This window comes from Pygocentrus nattereri, chromosome 10 (genome assembly GCF_015220715.1).
Source record: "Pygocentrus nattereri isolate fPygNat1 chromosome 10, fPygNat1.pri, whole genome shotgun sequence".
In the NCBI taxonomy this organism is placed as follows: Eukaryota; Metazoa; Chordata; class Actinopteri; order Characiformes; family Serrasalmidae; genus Pygocentrus; species Pygocentrus nattereri.
In genome coordinates this window covers 28,190,800-28,207,159 of record NC_051220.1, presented here as the reverse complement: position 1 = coordinate 28,207,159, position 16,360 = coordinate 28,190,800, and the positions used below count along the sequence as shown (strand labels likewise).

At 38.4% G+C, this 16,360-nt stretch overlaps 1 protein-coding gene across 8 annotated transcripts in view; it reads left to right on the top strand.

Moving 5' to 3' along the window:
* Positions 1–8,394, top strand: part of kiaa0586 (KIAA0586 ortholog) — a 131,089-nt gene extending 122,695 nt beyond the window's left edge. For 5 of the 8 annotated variants that reach the window (XM_017699852.2, XM_017699846.2, XM_017699848.2 and 2 more), the window contains 2 exons: positions 410–451; positions 7,974–8,394. In XM_017699852.2, coding sequence (XP_017555341.1) covers positions 410–451; positions 7,974–8,110 — 179 coding nt within the window. In that variant the 3' untranslated portion in view covers positions 8,111–8,394. Of the gene's footprint in view, positions 1–409; positions 452–549; positions 2,035–7,973 lie in introns of those variants that run through there. The other 3 variants (XM_017699849.2, XM_017699853.2, XM_017699851.2) reach the window with 3 other exon arrangements.
* Positions 8,395–16,360: the final 7,966 nt, after the last annotated feature.

The following is a 16,360-nucleotide window of genomic DNA, read 5'->3' as shown; positions in this document are numbered from 1 at the left end:
CATTTCAGAAATTTTTGTCCATACCACCAACTTCTAGAACACAGTGTGAAATGAGGTCAGACACCACATAAACAAGTCTTTTCAACATGGTTTGAGAGAAGTGTGTAACGTCTTTGCAGTTTGCGAGATGCTGATTGGTGAGGTTTAAGCTTCCATTATTTGTTACCTACTTTAACATCTAGTGCAGCAGCTCCAGGGTAAAACTAAAGAAGCACACTAAACATGTCTCGCCTGATCAACTACATTTAAGTTCAGGAAAAGTTGATTAATTGTGTTATTTTCCAGGCTGTTCCTTAAAAGCAGTGTGTCCATGTGTAACAAAAATAAATGTTATTTCATTTGTTTTAACTGCGTCAGCAATTTGTAAGAGATAAACATGTTTATCTTTTGTCTGTTTATCTTTTCTCAGAATCACTCAGCCAGAGAAGAAGCTCGAATGACATGGGTAAAGGTATTTTCTAAATAGTTTGGTATGCGTTGATTGTTTTCACATGTTTTTCCACCAGAAGTTGTTCTAGCAGTGACTTCATCCTTGTTTCATTGTTTCAGGTTAACGCAGCTCAAATCTTCCTTTTACTGTTCTCACAGCCCTGAGTGCTGCTAAAAAGGTCCATCAAACACCACCCACAGAATAACCTCCAGAAGAACATTGCCAAACAGCCTCATACCTCAGTCCCAAACTTCCCCCTCCCCTTCTAGCAACCAGGGAAGAGAGGAAAAATAAGACAGAGAGTAAGAGTGAGAGTGGGGTTGTACTCATCTGTCAGCCTGAAAGCTTGGAACAGGGTGGAGAAAGCTCTTAAGTATTTGCAGGTGTCTTTGGAGAGAAGGCCTTAGAATGCTTTCCTTTGTGTGTGTGTGTGTGTCTGTCTGTCTGTCTGTCTGTCTGTCTGTCAGTGCCTTTTACACATACACATCTTCAACACAGTTGCAGACTTGAGTCAGATCTTCTTCTCAAACTCTACCACTTTGGAACATATCCAGATGTTGGTGCTATTTGTCATCCCTTTGAGTCTGCTTTATTCTTAGTGTCTGTTATATTCCGTTGAAGTGTTTGGTCACTTCTGCACCTGGCCTCTCTCAACAGTTCATCAAGGTCATCCTGCAGTTAGCTTCTTTGACCTGGGTTATCTTTGTCCCAAGCTTAAGAATTTGAAAGATGAGGATAGCCCTAACCACCTGGCCCTCTGTGTGAAAACTAGGGATTGTCCCCATTTTTACATTGTTACCTTGTTTGAAAATGAATGCAGATATAATTTTGCTTTCTTTACACTGAGCCCAAAACTGATAGACTGAGACACTGTGTAAGATTTTTATTCTGGGTCAGCTCGATTTTCGGTGCACTAAAAATGGTCATGGTTGCATGTAACCGTGGGGTCACAATAATGGCGGAACAGCTTGTTGTGGCAGTGCACAAAAGCTTATATGATAAACAAACTGCAAAAAATGCAGAGATTAAAGAAAATATGTAGAGGACTGAAAGACTGTGAATGACTGAATACCTTCATATGATATAGTAACTGGTTATAGCTGTAGATCAAGAAGCAAAGAAGCCCTGAACACTGTATCAGATTGTTTGACTGATTGTATTTTTTTTCATTCTGCATGAATTGTGTGTTTAGTTGTTCCTCCTCTACAGCTGCTGACCGAAAAGCTCACCAAAAGGAATAGGAAGTTTATGCGATCAGAATTTGATGTGCTGCCACACACTTCTTAAAAAACTGACCAGATGGGATGCAGCTCAAATAATATATTGTAAAAAGCTCTGAATTCGGTTAATAAGAGGTGTTTCAAAATACTTTTGTCCATAGGGTGAATGTTTTAATGAATCGGTACCAGTTATATTAAGCGTGATCCAATTCTGGTCATCTGTTAAGGCTTTCCCATCTCATTATGCTCCGTTTACAACATAAACTTCATCTTCAACTTCTACCAATGAGACATGCTTTCAGAATATGGCTTGTTTAAATGGAAATAAAAAAAAAAGCTGCAATAGCTACTTGTAATTTGTGCGGAGCTGACAGCTGTGGTTTAGCAAACAAACTGGTTAAATTAGTAAGAGTTTAAAAGTAAGAATAAAAATACATTTACTATTGAGAGAAACAAGTTCCTATTGTGTGTTATATCAACCTGACAACCTGATATACAAACACAATGTGCTAAAGTATCACAATTTCAAGAAAGTAGTAATAAGCATCAGTTTAGAGTATGGTGCTTTGCACATACAAAATATGAAGTGATTTTGCTATAATTTTGTAGAATATTTCTCAGTCTAGCATATCATTTGGTTTTACTCACCTGATTGTACTTAAAATGTGTGTTTTGTGGTTATTTTGTCTATGAAAATGCAAATACCTTTTCCAGCAGATACTCAAAATTAAATGACATGGCTGACCCAGCTGGTTTAAACTAATTTCCATCTTTGATCCTGTTGGTTTGTGGAGCCTTAGAGATAAGCTTTGATACACGAGTAAGTGGAAAGGGCTGTAAAAATAGTGAACCCCTTTTCATGTCGGTATGAACAGAAGAGGGATAGAATGACATGATGTCTGAAATGAATGCACTAAAGGCAAGCCTGGTCTGGATGCTCAGGTAATTCACATTCCTGTTGTTGAAGTTAAGGATGACTTTAACCACTAACATCAACATCACAACATTGCATCATATAAGAAGCACGTATCCTTTGATAGTCAATATTGTGCACCCGTCCTGTTTGATGCTGAGAGCGTGCGTTGCTGACCTTGAGTGCTGAGGAAAAAATTTGTTGATTGAAGGTATACCATGTCACATCTTTGATCTTGCCGTTACCAGGTTTCAAATGAAGTGCCGCTGCATATTGAACTATATTTGCACTGCCACTTCAAAGCCTGTCCTTGAGTTTCGTGCGGCTGGAAGGGCATGGGAACAAATTTAACACTGTGCTTGCCAAGTATTTCCTGTTGAGAAATGAGAAATACTCATCTCCAGACAGGAGCTTATCCTGATAAGTGGGACAGGAAGCTCATAGCCCAGCTCACTATCCTCTTAAATACTTCACTGAACGGAACTCCTCTCTTATCTTTCATTAATAGTTGAACAGCAGGGGGTGGGATGTGCCTGTTTAGGGGCAAGCAGCATCTTGAACTGATAACTTGGCATGTGCACGAACCAAATTGCTGAATCATCAATAAAGAATGGAGCTTTTAGTGTGTATCACTTTTTGTGTATCACAGGTCATTTCAGTGGGGACATTTTATTGACCTCTGTCGTCTTGTCATCAAAAGACATGATTTTAGCCATCAAGGTTTTATGGATGTTTGGCTTGTAGGTAAAGGTCTAATTGAGGAAGTTTGCTTTATTTAGATGTAAAGGTTTGGTGCTGGGCACTTCCTTAAATGACCTGACCTCACAGGGCACTCACCTCAGTGCAAAGGCAACAGTCACGTTTTAAAGGGTCCATAGTCCTACATTTATTTTAAATTTTTACTAATAACATCCACCAAAAACGGCTGATTAATTTTTCCATTAACATTTTCCATCCTCTCGTAGAATTAAACATGCTGTTTCTGGCCTTTATGTGCCTTTAAAATGATCTCTGTTTTGATCAGCTTCACTGTATTGTGCCACATTCAAAAAGCATTCCTTGCTAAAACATTCTTTATAACTTCAGTGAAAATGGACAGGGCAAAACTGCTATAGACAGAACAGGCAGCTATGAGTAAATGTATAATTTTTGTGACATTCAAAATGTGTAACTTTTGCAGCTTAGTTTTCATACCATTTCATTCCATGGACTTTGTGGTATGTTTATAAACTCAAACAATGCTTACATAATCCATCAAACTCTTTCATTTAAAAAAGTGAAATAAATGTGCTTTTTTATGATATGGGACTTGTATAAGAGTTGCTAACATTTCGTTGTGAAATCTTCCCCAATGAAATGAATTGTATTGTTATATCTTGTCATTATATTTTAACAGATGAATTGAATTTATTGCAACATTTTTTCAAAATTCAAAATAGTTTTTTGTTTGGCTCAGTTGTATTAAGTTGTAATACTTTTTCTCCTCATTTCTCCTCAAAGCTTTGAGAGTAACGTTAATATTAAAATTCTGTTGCCCCTCTGGTATGTACAAAGGAAGAAAGAAAACAAATATTTGCTTTTCTCTGTTTCAGAGCTGCTGAGCCTCTTAAACACTTTCATTATTAGAAAAGCCCCATAGAGTCCATCATAGCATCATTAAAGCCTCTGGTGTCCTCCTCTCTCAGCAGCACTGTCTGCCTGCTCATTCTAGTCTGGTTGTTTTGGCCATGCAGTTTGGATCCATTCGCACAGCTGTGAATATTTGTTAAGGCCCACATAGAAAGTGAAATCATTGCCTTGGCGCTCTCACTTCAAAGACTTGGCAGGCCACTAGCAGCCATGGCGGTCTCGAGAGGAGCAGCAGAAAGGGCAGAGTGAGCAAGAGAGACAAACAGCTGCCTGGGATGGAAACCCCTCTTTGAAGCTGAGAAATATTTTTAAGCTTTCTTTCTCTTTTTCTCCTTATATCAGAATCTATCCTGACGTCTCTGTAAGGTATTTTAAAAAGTGTACATGCTTAAAAATAAAGGTACTGAAAGGGGTTTTTGGAGTGATACCAGTGAAGAACCACCTTTGGCTCCCTAAAACATTTCAGTGGATGGTTTTCAAAGGAAATCTGCAGCATTTTTAACACAGCCTTTGTCTGTCAAATGTGTAGCATACGGTGAGTAACCACAGTCTATGAGTTAGACACTTTTCCCTCTAGGTGTGCAAGTTTTCTTTTTTCTCTTAGGTTTAAAATTGCAGTTATTTAAAGAACTATCCATTGAGAATTTCTGTAGGGAACTGAAGGTGGTTCCTCTGTGGCATCGCTCCAAAGAACTGTTTTGGCACCTGTAGTTTTATGAGCCTATTTATGAGTATATTTTATTGAATGCTGCTCACTAGAGCTCATCACTCATCATCACAAGCCTATTTGGGTCAGCATAGCTGAGGGCCTTTTACTTATATTTTAAGCTTCAAAGAAAGTTGTTTCCACTGGTCGTTCTCTGCATTTAGTCCCCTTCTCTCTTTCTCCACTGCAGACGGGCTGTAGTGTTTGTAGGCCATATGGTTTCCACACGCAACGATGATCTTTGTCAGTCTGCTCAGGACAAACAGGCCTGGCTGTGTTCAGCCCATGGATGTTGTTCTGAAACCACGCAGAGAGGCTAATGGCAACAGGGGTCCTGGAGCCCCTGAAGCCCAGTCTCAATCGGTATCAGAGCTGAAGGCACAGATCTGACTAGTCGTCATTAACACATTAAAACACGTACAAATAGGAGCTGGGGTTGCAGATACTGTGGTTTGAGGTGTGATGTGTGCACTACAGCAATTTCAGCCTCAAGCACTCGGAGTCTGAGTACACCGACTCTGAATGAACTGCATACTTTCAGAAACTAAACTCTTACAAAGAATTTAAACTGGGTCTGGTCAGTGCACTATTTTTATCAAGTTAAATGTTATAGTCACTACTCACTAAGAAGCTTTCAGAGCAAGGTACAGACATAGTTGCTGAACCAGGATATGTTGATGATCTCTCATTTTCTGATGTGGTGTTGCTGTGTTGTCTGAATGTTATTGCAGTGTTTGCAGTTGTATTTATGCAGTTACACAATATGAAGTGTTCTGCCAGCACTGGCAACAGACAAAAGACAATGTGTAATCCAAACTGAAATTGAAACAGCATCATACTCTGCTGAGAGTCATATCACTGCCTCATGTAGTTTTATTGATGGCTTCATATCAGTTCTTTAAACCTTTGTTTTAGAATTTTTTGTGTGTTTTTGATAATACTTGGAATAAAATGCGTTTATTAATCCAGGCGCCAGTTTGCTTTGAACAGCACCCAATACGGCCATGCAGACATTTTTCATTTTGCTAGAAGCAACTCTACACACTGATGCCATGTGATGCATTGAATTTACTTGTATAAAATGTAAGTCAACATCACCTTGTCTTTGAGTTGCTAACAGAGTTTACTTACTTTTGGCAGTAAATGATGATGTAATGCAATTTATTCATGTGGAAATTTAAGCCCACATTTGATATTAAGTGAATTAACTACCTCACTGTATTCAGTTTTCAGTGCAAGGGCTGATACCTAAAGACCTTTCTGTAATTCAGTGTACCTCATGAAGCTCTAAAAAGCTGTAATTTTCTAAAGCTGTAAAGAGCCTGTTTTTGGACTGTGAAGCACTGTACAAGATTCAGCTCTACCACAGGCTGTGCTGCCAGAGCTGATCAGTGTGAGTGTGTAGCAGGGCAGGCAGGAGGTGGCGTCTCTCTGGGCTCTCCACTCCTGCTCCTGTATGCCCCATTGATCAGGCTAAGTGCCTGCATGGCCTCCAGCTTGTGCCTTCTCCAAGCACCGGATGCTGGCTGATGCCTGTTTGTTTTGCCACTTAAAAGAGTCGTTGTAAGGCTTATGTAACGGGGTGTAAAGTTGTGAAAGCAGTTGCCATAAACAGTTTTAAAGTTGGTGAGGTAGTACTGGAAAAAAACGCAATGCAGCAGATGTTTTTTAGAATATTAATATAATTAACATAGTTATAAATAGGAATGTCCTGCAATGACATTTCAGGGATAATAACTGATCATTTGACCTTTTAAGATTATAAAACTAGCTCATTCTCATACTCAATGTATGTTCTATATACAATATGGATCTATGTATATATATATATATATATATATATATATATATATATATATATATATATATATATATATATATATATATATATATATGTTGAGTAGTTGATTGATAATTTAACATGGCCATGACATAAGTCAGTCCAAAGAATAAAAAGTTAAACATTTTTGTTATTTTATGATCTCCTCTTCCAAGGTTAAATTTCTGTTTGTTTTTACCATAGGCAACAATACCATAGAATCTACAAGCAATACTCTGCCTGTGAAGACCCTAGTTAGCTAATGCTAGCTGCCACATATTCTTTGTATCAGCCACTCAGATAAGATGAGATATGATACAGAACATTTTTAATTTTCTGTCACCAAGTTATTGGTGTAATTGTCAACTGTGATTCCAGTATTAGACCAACAGTAATACTGATTCCATTTATCACTTAATAATATACAGTATTGTTCAAAGTCATTTATTCATTTACAGGCAAAACAGCCATTAAATAAGTTGTTCACTTTTCAGGAAACATTTCTTAAGTAATTACATATTACATAATTTTGTATAAGAGGGAAGTCAATAAAAAATGAAAAAAGGACTTTCTTCCTAACAGAAATTCAGAAGATTATTAAAAGATAAAAAATGTGACTCGTGACAACAATGCAAGACCTAGTCATCCATCAAAACTGTCACCTTCAGATAACGAGCACTTAAAGCTTTGATCTCTGAGAGAGAAGAGAAAATCAAGCCACTCTTGCTCTACAGGTGTTTCTGTCCATGATTTGAGAAGACAGCTCAACACTTTGAGTCGGAAAGGATGTGTAGCTGTCAAAAAGCTGTTACTGAGAAAAGAAAATAGAAAAAAGAAATTTTGTAAAGTAATCAAAGTAGCTGCTGGTGTTCTCAGAACAATGGACTGACCCCCAAAGTCCAGACCTGTTTTTGGGATTACTTGAATCGTGAGAAGCAGAAAATGTAACCATCTTCCTAAAAGAATTAAATTATTAAATGCAAAGGATGGACAAAGTAGTTTTTTAATTTATTTGTTGAGGGTTTTGTGTCATTTTTTCTGTTAAATAGATTTTGTTCTTTTTCTTTTTGCCTGACAAAACAAAAAATGCTGAGTAACTTGTACTTACTAATGTGTTTGGCACTCCAATGTGCTGTCTCGTGATGCAAGCATTTAACATATCAGGGCACCTCAGAAACAGGTATCATAATAATGTTTATTGTGCCACTGAACAAAGCATAAAGTACATTATGAATGAACTTCTGTTTATCCCACAGGAGCTGAAGTGTCTCCACATGCAGGAGGAGGTGTGGGGCTTATGTCAGTCAGACTGCCGTCAGTCCAGAAGGACGATCACTCACCCAGTATCAGCACTATAGAGGGAGACTCAGACTCGGCCAATGATGTGTTCTAGGAGACGAGCAGCTGCAGGGCTGAGAGGATCGTGGAGCCCAGGGACCAGGCTGAATTATTCATTTACATCCCTGTGTCTTGTGAAGGGACTGAATGTTGCGTCTCATGGTTAGTGTGAGCAAGACCTCTTGCTCAAGGGTTCTGCCTTATCACCTCCAAGCACACAGAGTGACAGCATCTGACATCTACCCAACATGTGATCTTACACCATTCAAGCTGGTTGTAGTGGTTCAAATTTGTTAAAGAACCATGTTACAAGGCATAAATAAGTAGCTGTGTTGCCTGACTGTGATTTAGAATTTTTATTATTAATAAATATTTTATCACAAAATGCCAATGCTTCCTTTCAATATCTCCTGGTTCCCTAGAAGCCTTTGGTATTTTAGGCTTTTTCCCTATCATATTCATATTTAGTTTGATATGATTGGCCCTACCAGAAATAGATGTGTCATGCTGAAGTTTATCTTGGTTCTTAGACACGTGGCTGCATGATGCAGTATTCTGTCATGGTAATGGCATTGCAGGACATTACTTTATGAGATTGAGTTTCACCTCATTAGCGCCAGACTGCTGTTCCTTTACAGAAAACAGGAGAGTCTATCAGATGCATTGTACGGCAGTGATGATGCCTGTCTAATAAGCATCCTGTTTACTTTCCAGCAGCCCAGCCAAGATAAAGAGAGCCTAAAGCCTGCAATCCCTGACCATGCTCAACAACAAAGTGCAAATTCTGAATCATCTCAGGTTCAGCAGAATGTGTATGAAGGTCAGCTAAAAAAGCAATACAGTTAAGTAGAGTTCAACCCCTATGAACTCTAGACTTGTTATTCAAATACTGATCATAAAGCTTAACCTTCAGTAATCACTATGAAAATAATGCTTAAGTTGAAGTATTAGATATGTGTATGATTGTAAGGAATTGAAGTATGGACCAGTGCACATGCCTTTTGGCTTTTAGGGGATTATTATTACTTTGTTAAGCTTTAGAAAGTTTTCAGCCACTTGTACTATCATTTTACTGCTGACGGTGTGCTAAGTGCCTTCAAAAAACAGTCTAAATCAGATAATTGGGTGTGAATCACTAAAGCACACAAACTGTCATTACTCTACTGAAAATCTAATGCATTACATTTATTTTTGAACCAATTTCTGTATATTATATATTAGAGCTGTCAGAGCTAGCACAATAAATTATTACCACTAACCTTTAAAATAATGTTAACACATTTTCTTAGTTTAACCCCTCAAACCATCTGTAGAAGTGCAGGATGAAACTCATTCAGATACACCTTTTACATGGCTTTTAAAGCAGTACCTTCAGCAGTCAATGCTGGACAGTGCTTTCAAGCTGTGGAAATCACATGATTGTCATATTCAGGGTATTGTTAACCCTGCATTCACATAATGGAAATAATGCTATTTAATCAATGACAGTATTAAATACATTCTCATGGAGCTTTATAAGAGTTTGTCCACTCTCATAACAAAATGCACTGCCTTTTAGATGAAAAAAATAGTTCTTTAGGCAAGTAGACAAAGGTCATTAATCATGATTAACTACACAAAATAATGTGATCGCAATAATTCATTACAATCATTTAACAGCCCTATTTTGTATGCATTATGTATGATTTATAATTTTCATTAACCTCTTAAAGCCGTATTATTCTGATATTTGTCTAAAGGCTTACTATTCAGTAACTACTAAGAATTATTCAGTAATTGCTGTATAATTAATATTAATTAACTGCTAAAAATGATTCAGCAACTGGTATAAATGATATGTACAGACCTTTAGGGTTTAATGGGTTGGTTATGATTTGTGTAAGTTCTTTAACCTATTTTACAACACTAGTTTGTAGTTTATGCAGGTTTTCTTTAAGAAAGAGGGTCATGAAGTGCTGTGTTCTATAATGACCATGTATGAATGAGTCAAGACATTTACAGCTGCACAGCAGCCACTGCACTGATAAGAGGAGATGATCTGGTGAGACAGAGCAGATCTGGAAGTGAGAGGGTAAATGGTGCAATGTGAGCCTGACCATCACCCTCACACATGCACACACATACGCACTCAAAGAGTACAAAAATGTTTATAGTCAGCATTTTTGGAAACCCAAGAGAAGATTCAGTTTGTATAGTGTGGGTGTGAAACTCTTTATCTGTTTTGGCTTCTCTGTAGACAGAAATTCTCTATGACACCAAACAGCTGCTAGTTCTGTGCAGAAATATACCTATTACATGTCATAGCATGTGTTTCTCATTAATTTCCTTCTTGTACTGTATTTAAGTGAAAGAATAAATAATTGTGCTTTTGAAGATAAAGTTATCCGATGAGCAAAGTGCTCAAGTCAAGATATTGGAGGATCAGTGCGCTAATGAGACAGTGAGCCTCCCTCTGTTTGATTAGATTATAATGAGGGAGCGGTGGCACCGAGAGGCGGAATAGCGAGGAGCAGCTTTAAAAAGCCAATGCTGGCCTGATATCACACATACTCTTTTAAGTGTTTTCTAAAGACTAGGTTGAGAGCCAAGAGTGCAGTCAGTTCATACCCACCCCTCCCGTTACACCTCCCCCCAGAAACCCTCTCAGTCCCCGTTAGCCAGCTGTTTATCAAAGCCAGATGTGTCAGGCAGGAAGCTGGAGGAAATCGAGCGTGACATTGCCCACTCTTCTCTCGCAAGGCACCATGGAACACTGGGGGGAAGACACCCAAAAAAGCCCCCCTCCACAACACGCACACACTCCCCACTTCTCTGTGCCTCCCAGACAGCCTGGCCTGTCTCAGACCACTCTTAAACCCAGGAAAGTTGTCATGCATTGTGTCATAACCTTTTAGATATAGAGCCCGTATAGAAGCCTACTCTATTCAGAATGAATGTTATCAGCTGGAACTTATATATTAAAAAAAGTTCTTCACACTCACAAACTGTGGCTATTAGAGCCAGGATATCAGTTAGACTATAAATGTCAAAACACCTCTGAAATAGTGCAAAATTCTGCTAGAGCCCTTATGGGATATCTAGTTGTATGTTAGCAGTTCCAACCAAAACTTAATGAAATAAGCATATGACCATAATGTTTGCAGTTTAAACTCAATCATTCTGTTAATTAAAATGATTCAAATGTACTGCCCTCTCTGAAAATCTAGAAGGTCCTGTCGGTTCCTCTGTGACAAAGGACATTGCTTTGAAAGTTTTTAGGAAGCCAAAAGTGATTATTCTATTTCTCCAAAGAACTCTTTTTACTGCCTTTATTTATAACCGTAGGGCGAGATGTGATGATGAAAGGCTGGCTGTCCTCCAGCTGAACCATAGCATTTTCATACTGGAGAAGAAAAATGGAGGTGTCGCATTTGCATTTAATCACAGAGAGGTCAGACGAATCATGCTCTCGGGGATGCTGTCCAAATCTTTGCATTTTTTTCCATTATTCCATCAGAACTGGAATGATTGCATGATGTGAGTGTGAAAAGCTAATGAGTCATCTACTGAATTAAGGATTCAGATTGGTGAAGTGGAGCTGGAGAGAGCACTGATTGAGATGTTGTGCCACTATGCTAATGTCTTAGATTAAATATTAGAGGGGAAAAAATGAAGGCTTCTCTTTGTCAACTGCAAATATGCGAATGTGTGTGTTCCACGTCTGTATGCTGAAGAGTGAATACTTAACTGATGCTGGAGCACCATTTAGAGTCATTCATATTTATAACAGGAGAGGGATGGTTTCATAAAGAAGTGGTCCGTTAGTGCGGATGCCTCAAATGCATGAAGGGAAAAAGCGACCACACCTCACAGTCAGATTTGAATATTTTATTGTTATTTTGCATTTATGAAGCAAACTAATTTTGTCCATTACAAATACAAGTCAATTGCTTATTATGAAATGTATGTGCAAATTACAGCACATTTTACATCAATGTGATTAAATAAATTAGATTTGACTGTATTAAAAAATTGCTTCAGTAAAACTCAGTATTTCATTTGTGTTACATTTCATTTGCATTTCATTTTATTCCATGAAATTAGTTGAATAACACCAGGAACATTAACATAGATGCTGCAAATGCAGGAAAGTGTTACGCCGCACCTTACAGTCTGGGAGGAAGTAGTGTATTCAAATTAGCCTGAAATGCCCCTGAAATTTTTTTAGCCAAACCTCTTTTTCCCCCTCCTCATCTGCAGTTGTGTGTCCCTCTCTGTGACATGGAACAGCATTGGAGAAGACATTTGACTTTAATTCCATACTGCAGCTAGACTGTTACTACAGAAAGATGTGCAGTAGAGTAATGATGCATGGAGTGGAGATAAAGAGCAAGAAAGGACATCTCTGTCAGGGCAGTCCAGCAGGGACACAAGACAAATGTCTTTTTTAAAGGATTTGGGGCGGTTTTCAGGGCTGCCGCCTTTGACTCTGTTCCAGGTGATGCTAAATACAAAAGCAGTGATAAATGAGTGCTGCTGGCTCAAAGCAGTGATAGATGAGGGCAGTCAACGTTCAAGAGATGTGGGCTTTGCCCAGCACCACACTTCTACCATTCAGATCACCTCCTCTCGTGACCTTTCATTCCTCTGTGATCTTCACCTGCTTAGAGACCACATTCTTCAAAACAAAGTCTCCTCAGCAGTTCTTGGCTTCACTGTATGATGCTAAACTTTAATTGGTGTAGAACCTTTTCATTATGTATGTTCTTTGAAATTTAAAAGGTTCTTTGCACTCACATTTCATTTACTGTAATGTTTCTTTGAAGAACCATCCACAGAAAGGTTCTGTTTGGAGCCGAAAGTGGTTCTTGTGTGGCAACCATTTTTGTACTCTCTATTATCAGTTCCCTTTTCAATACTAGACTCGTCTCCAAATCCTGTTATTCCTAACAGACATAAAAATAAAGGTTCCTAAAGGAATACATTATGTGGAGGTTCTTTAAAAAGGGTCTTTACACTCTCAAATCTCATTTATAAAAATAATTATAAATGGCTGTTCTATGGTATCACTTTTTGGCACCTTTTTGATACCTCAAGAGTGATCATTTCTTCTTCTATAGGTTCATCTTTAACACATTTATTCCCTAAACTCTTAAAAAAGAAAAGATCCTAAAGGGTTCTTGGCTTGGACATAACAATTATACTTTTAAATTAAAGGTGCCAGCAATGGTTCTTTTTGCAAAGCCATAAAACAACCACTGTTGCTTATCCAAAAAACTGTCAATGGATGGTTCATTAAAGAACAACTTAACTTAAGATAACAACGTAATATAAAAGTGAAGTGTGAATGTAAAGACCCCTTTAAACTTTAAAAGTTTAAAGAACCGCCACATAATGTAAAAGTTCAACAAACCTCTAAATTGCTAAAAAAAAAGAAAAAGTGAAGGCTTTATCACTTTTCTTTATTATTCTAGGCTCATCTCCAATTTGTTCTCCAAGAGAAGCATCAATAATGAGTTTCCAGTGCTAATTACAGATGCAGATGGAATGCAATGTCTTCTCCACCTTTTAATGAATCATCTGGAAACAGTTGAAATGTTCCTGTGCACAGCTTTAGATGAGTCTTAGCACTATGGAGGGAAATATGAGCTTATCTCCTCTAATGAGACTATTAAAGGTTCAGAGTCAGATGTGGTGTTTGTTTGGACATATGCCGCAGATTTGATGGCCATACTTGGACGGGGCTGCTTGTGGGCTGAGTGCTTGTTAATTGGTGTTTGGGAGGCGTCTGATTATCTGGCTCTGTGTTTTAATGGAGGCTCACTGGGGACTGGAGCAGCAGGAGAGGCAGAATACTGGCGAAGAGCCAGACGCTTTCTGTGCCACATTCCACACCGAGACTATCTTGCATGTTGAGCATGCTGACAAATCCCTCTCACTTCTGACAAGGCAGCCGTTCCTCCTTTTTGTTTAGTGTTATTATTATGCACACAAACAAGCAAACAGCATTCGCCTTCCTGCACTTGTAAACATTTCCTCAGCTTGGAGTGGCATTAATTATGAAGCGCAGGCCTGTGACAGGCAGAGAGCTGCAGATGAAGGCTGTTTGTATGTTTTTAGAGCTCATACTATGGGATTCCTCTGGCTGATGAATGGACGCTGATAGAGGCTATCTCGGCTCCACAAGTCCGCCTCGCAGTACCGCAGAGTGGAATGGAATGGAGTGGATGAGAGAGATTATACAGTAGATGTGCATTTTATTCATATGACCTTAGCTAGCACGGAGTAAGACCCACGGAGTGAAGTGCAGGAGAGAAAGAGAGAGCACGAGAGATAGAGCAGCACTGCATGTTCTTTTAATGCAGATGACCTCGCCTTTATGACGTGCACCCAGCCTGCCTTATCAATTATCTAAGTCGTCAGTGGTCTGCAAGCAGCCAGTTTTAACAACCAAATGAAATTCCAGCTGGAGAATGCAAACCATCAGGGAGCTGCAGTCAGCTGATATGCAAACAGCATTGGCTGTCTTTGTTCAGATCATAGTCAATAAGCTGCAAAACTGTGTTATGAAAAGTGATGCAGAGAAACAAAACATTATTCTTTTTCCTGCATCACCTTAATGACCTGAAAATACACTGAGATCCAGTATATCAGGAACACTTACATTTATTTGTCGTTTTACTGGATTTATCTACCAGATTGGTGCACCCTTTACGTTCACAATTACTGACTGTAACCCATCTGTTCCTGCACAATTTATCAGCCCCACTCAACTCCATACATCAATGGAAAGGGAGCACCATATGAGTGCCATTTACAGTATAGTGCAGTAAGAGACCACTCTTCATCCAGTCAAAACAGACATCAATTACAAGTTATTTCTTTTTCAGGAGGCCTCTGCATAATACAGGGGGGAAATCAGGTGGCGTAACAGTTTCCAAAATGACTAAAATATATAGATCTATAGAGGACATTAGACTTCTAACAACCGTGCAAGAGCTTGTAGACCACCAAAACTGCCACCATCACATAAACAGTACTTAAAGCTTTCCTCTTTGAGAGAGAGAGAGAGGAGAAAATCAAGCTCCAGTCTTGCTTCAGACCTGAAATAATGCAATGGTGTTTTTGTCCATTCTTCCTCTATAAGAAGACATCTCAGCCTTATGGGTCTGAAAGGATGTGAAGCTGTCAAGAAAGTAGACAAAAAAAGAACATTTGCAAAGCAAACTGTCAAAAATAGACTGATCGCTGGACCTCAACATCATTGAATATTCTTGTGAATACTTGGATTGTGAGAAGCAGAAAATGTAACCAACCTTTAAGACTGAACTTTGGAGGTGTGGAAAAATATTCCTGCAGATTTCTTAAAAACAAAAACAAAAACAACAAAAAAAAAACAAACAGAAGCAAGTGTCTTGAAAAGAACAGAAGCTGGGCTAAAGGCAAAGTGTGGACACATTAAATACTGACAAATGTGATGTATATAGTTGTTGAGCCTTCTGTGTATTTTTTTTTTTATTAAAATCAATTTTAATATTTATTTTCTGCTTTTTCCCTGTTGCTGAAAAGGAATAACTTGGTCTCTGGACTTTTGTACTGTACTGTAATATTTAGCTGATGAACCATTCCCAGCACAGCAGTGACACCAATTTGAAAGTGGCATGGCAATATCTGTTGTGCAGTGTATCAGGCACAGCAGTGCTGCTAGTGTTTTACATACACTGTGTACTGGATACACTGTCTGTAAAATGTTTTGTGAGCGTATCTTGACATTTGAATCTCGCTGAAATCTTTTTCTCGCTGTTTCTTGTATAACAGTTGACTTTTCTGAACTACTGTTTAAAGTTCTTACTGAAACTCTTTTGGTTAAGATGTGGTTTAAACACCAGAAAGGTTTGAGTGCTGATAAGTGTTGACATCACAACAAGCAGAATAATAATAAAATACATGTATCATGGCATTACTCCCAGTGTAGCATGGACACAAATATTTACATGCGATACTGTTTTCCACAGAATACACCTGCTTACTCTTTACCCCTTTAAATCTCAGGCCTATTACACCTAAGGCTTGTTGTTCAGTAAAAACATGGAGTGCAATTATTGAATTATTCTAACATATAGAAGTGTACAGTAAAGGTTTGGAAGGTTTGGTACAAAAATGGGAAATGCAGGTCTGAAATTGAAATAGTGTTGTTACTGTGGTTGAGTAAGATTTGTTCAATCAAAAGAATGTTTGCTGGTTTTGACAGCCGAACCCTCAGGAATCTGCACACTGTTTGTTTTTTTGTTCCAGGGTTTGAGAGTGTTTTATATGCTGAAATTGA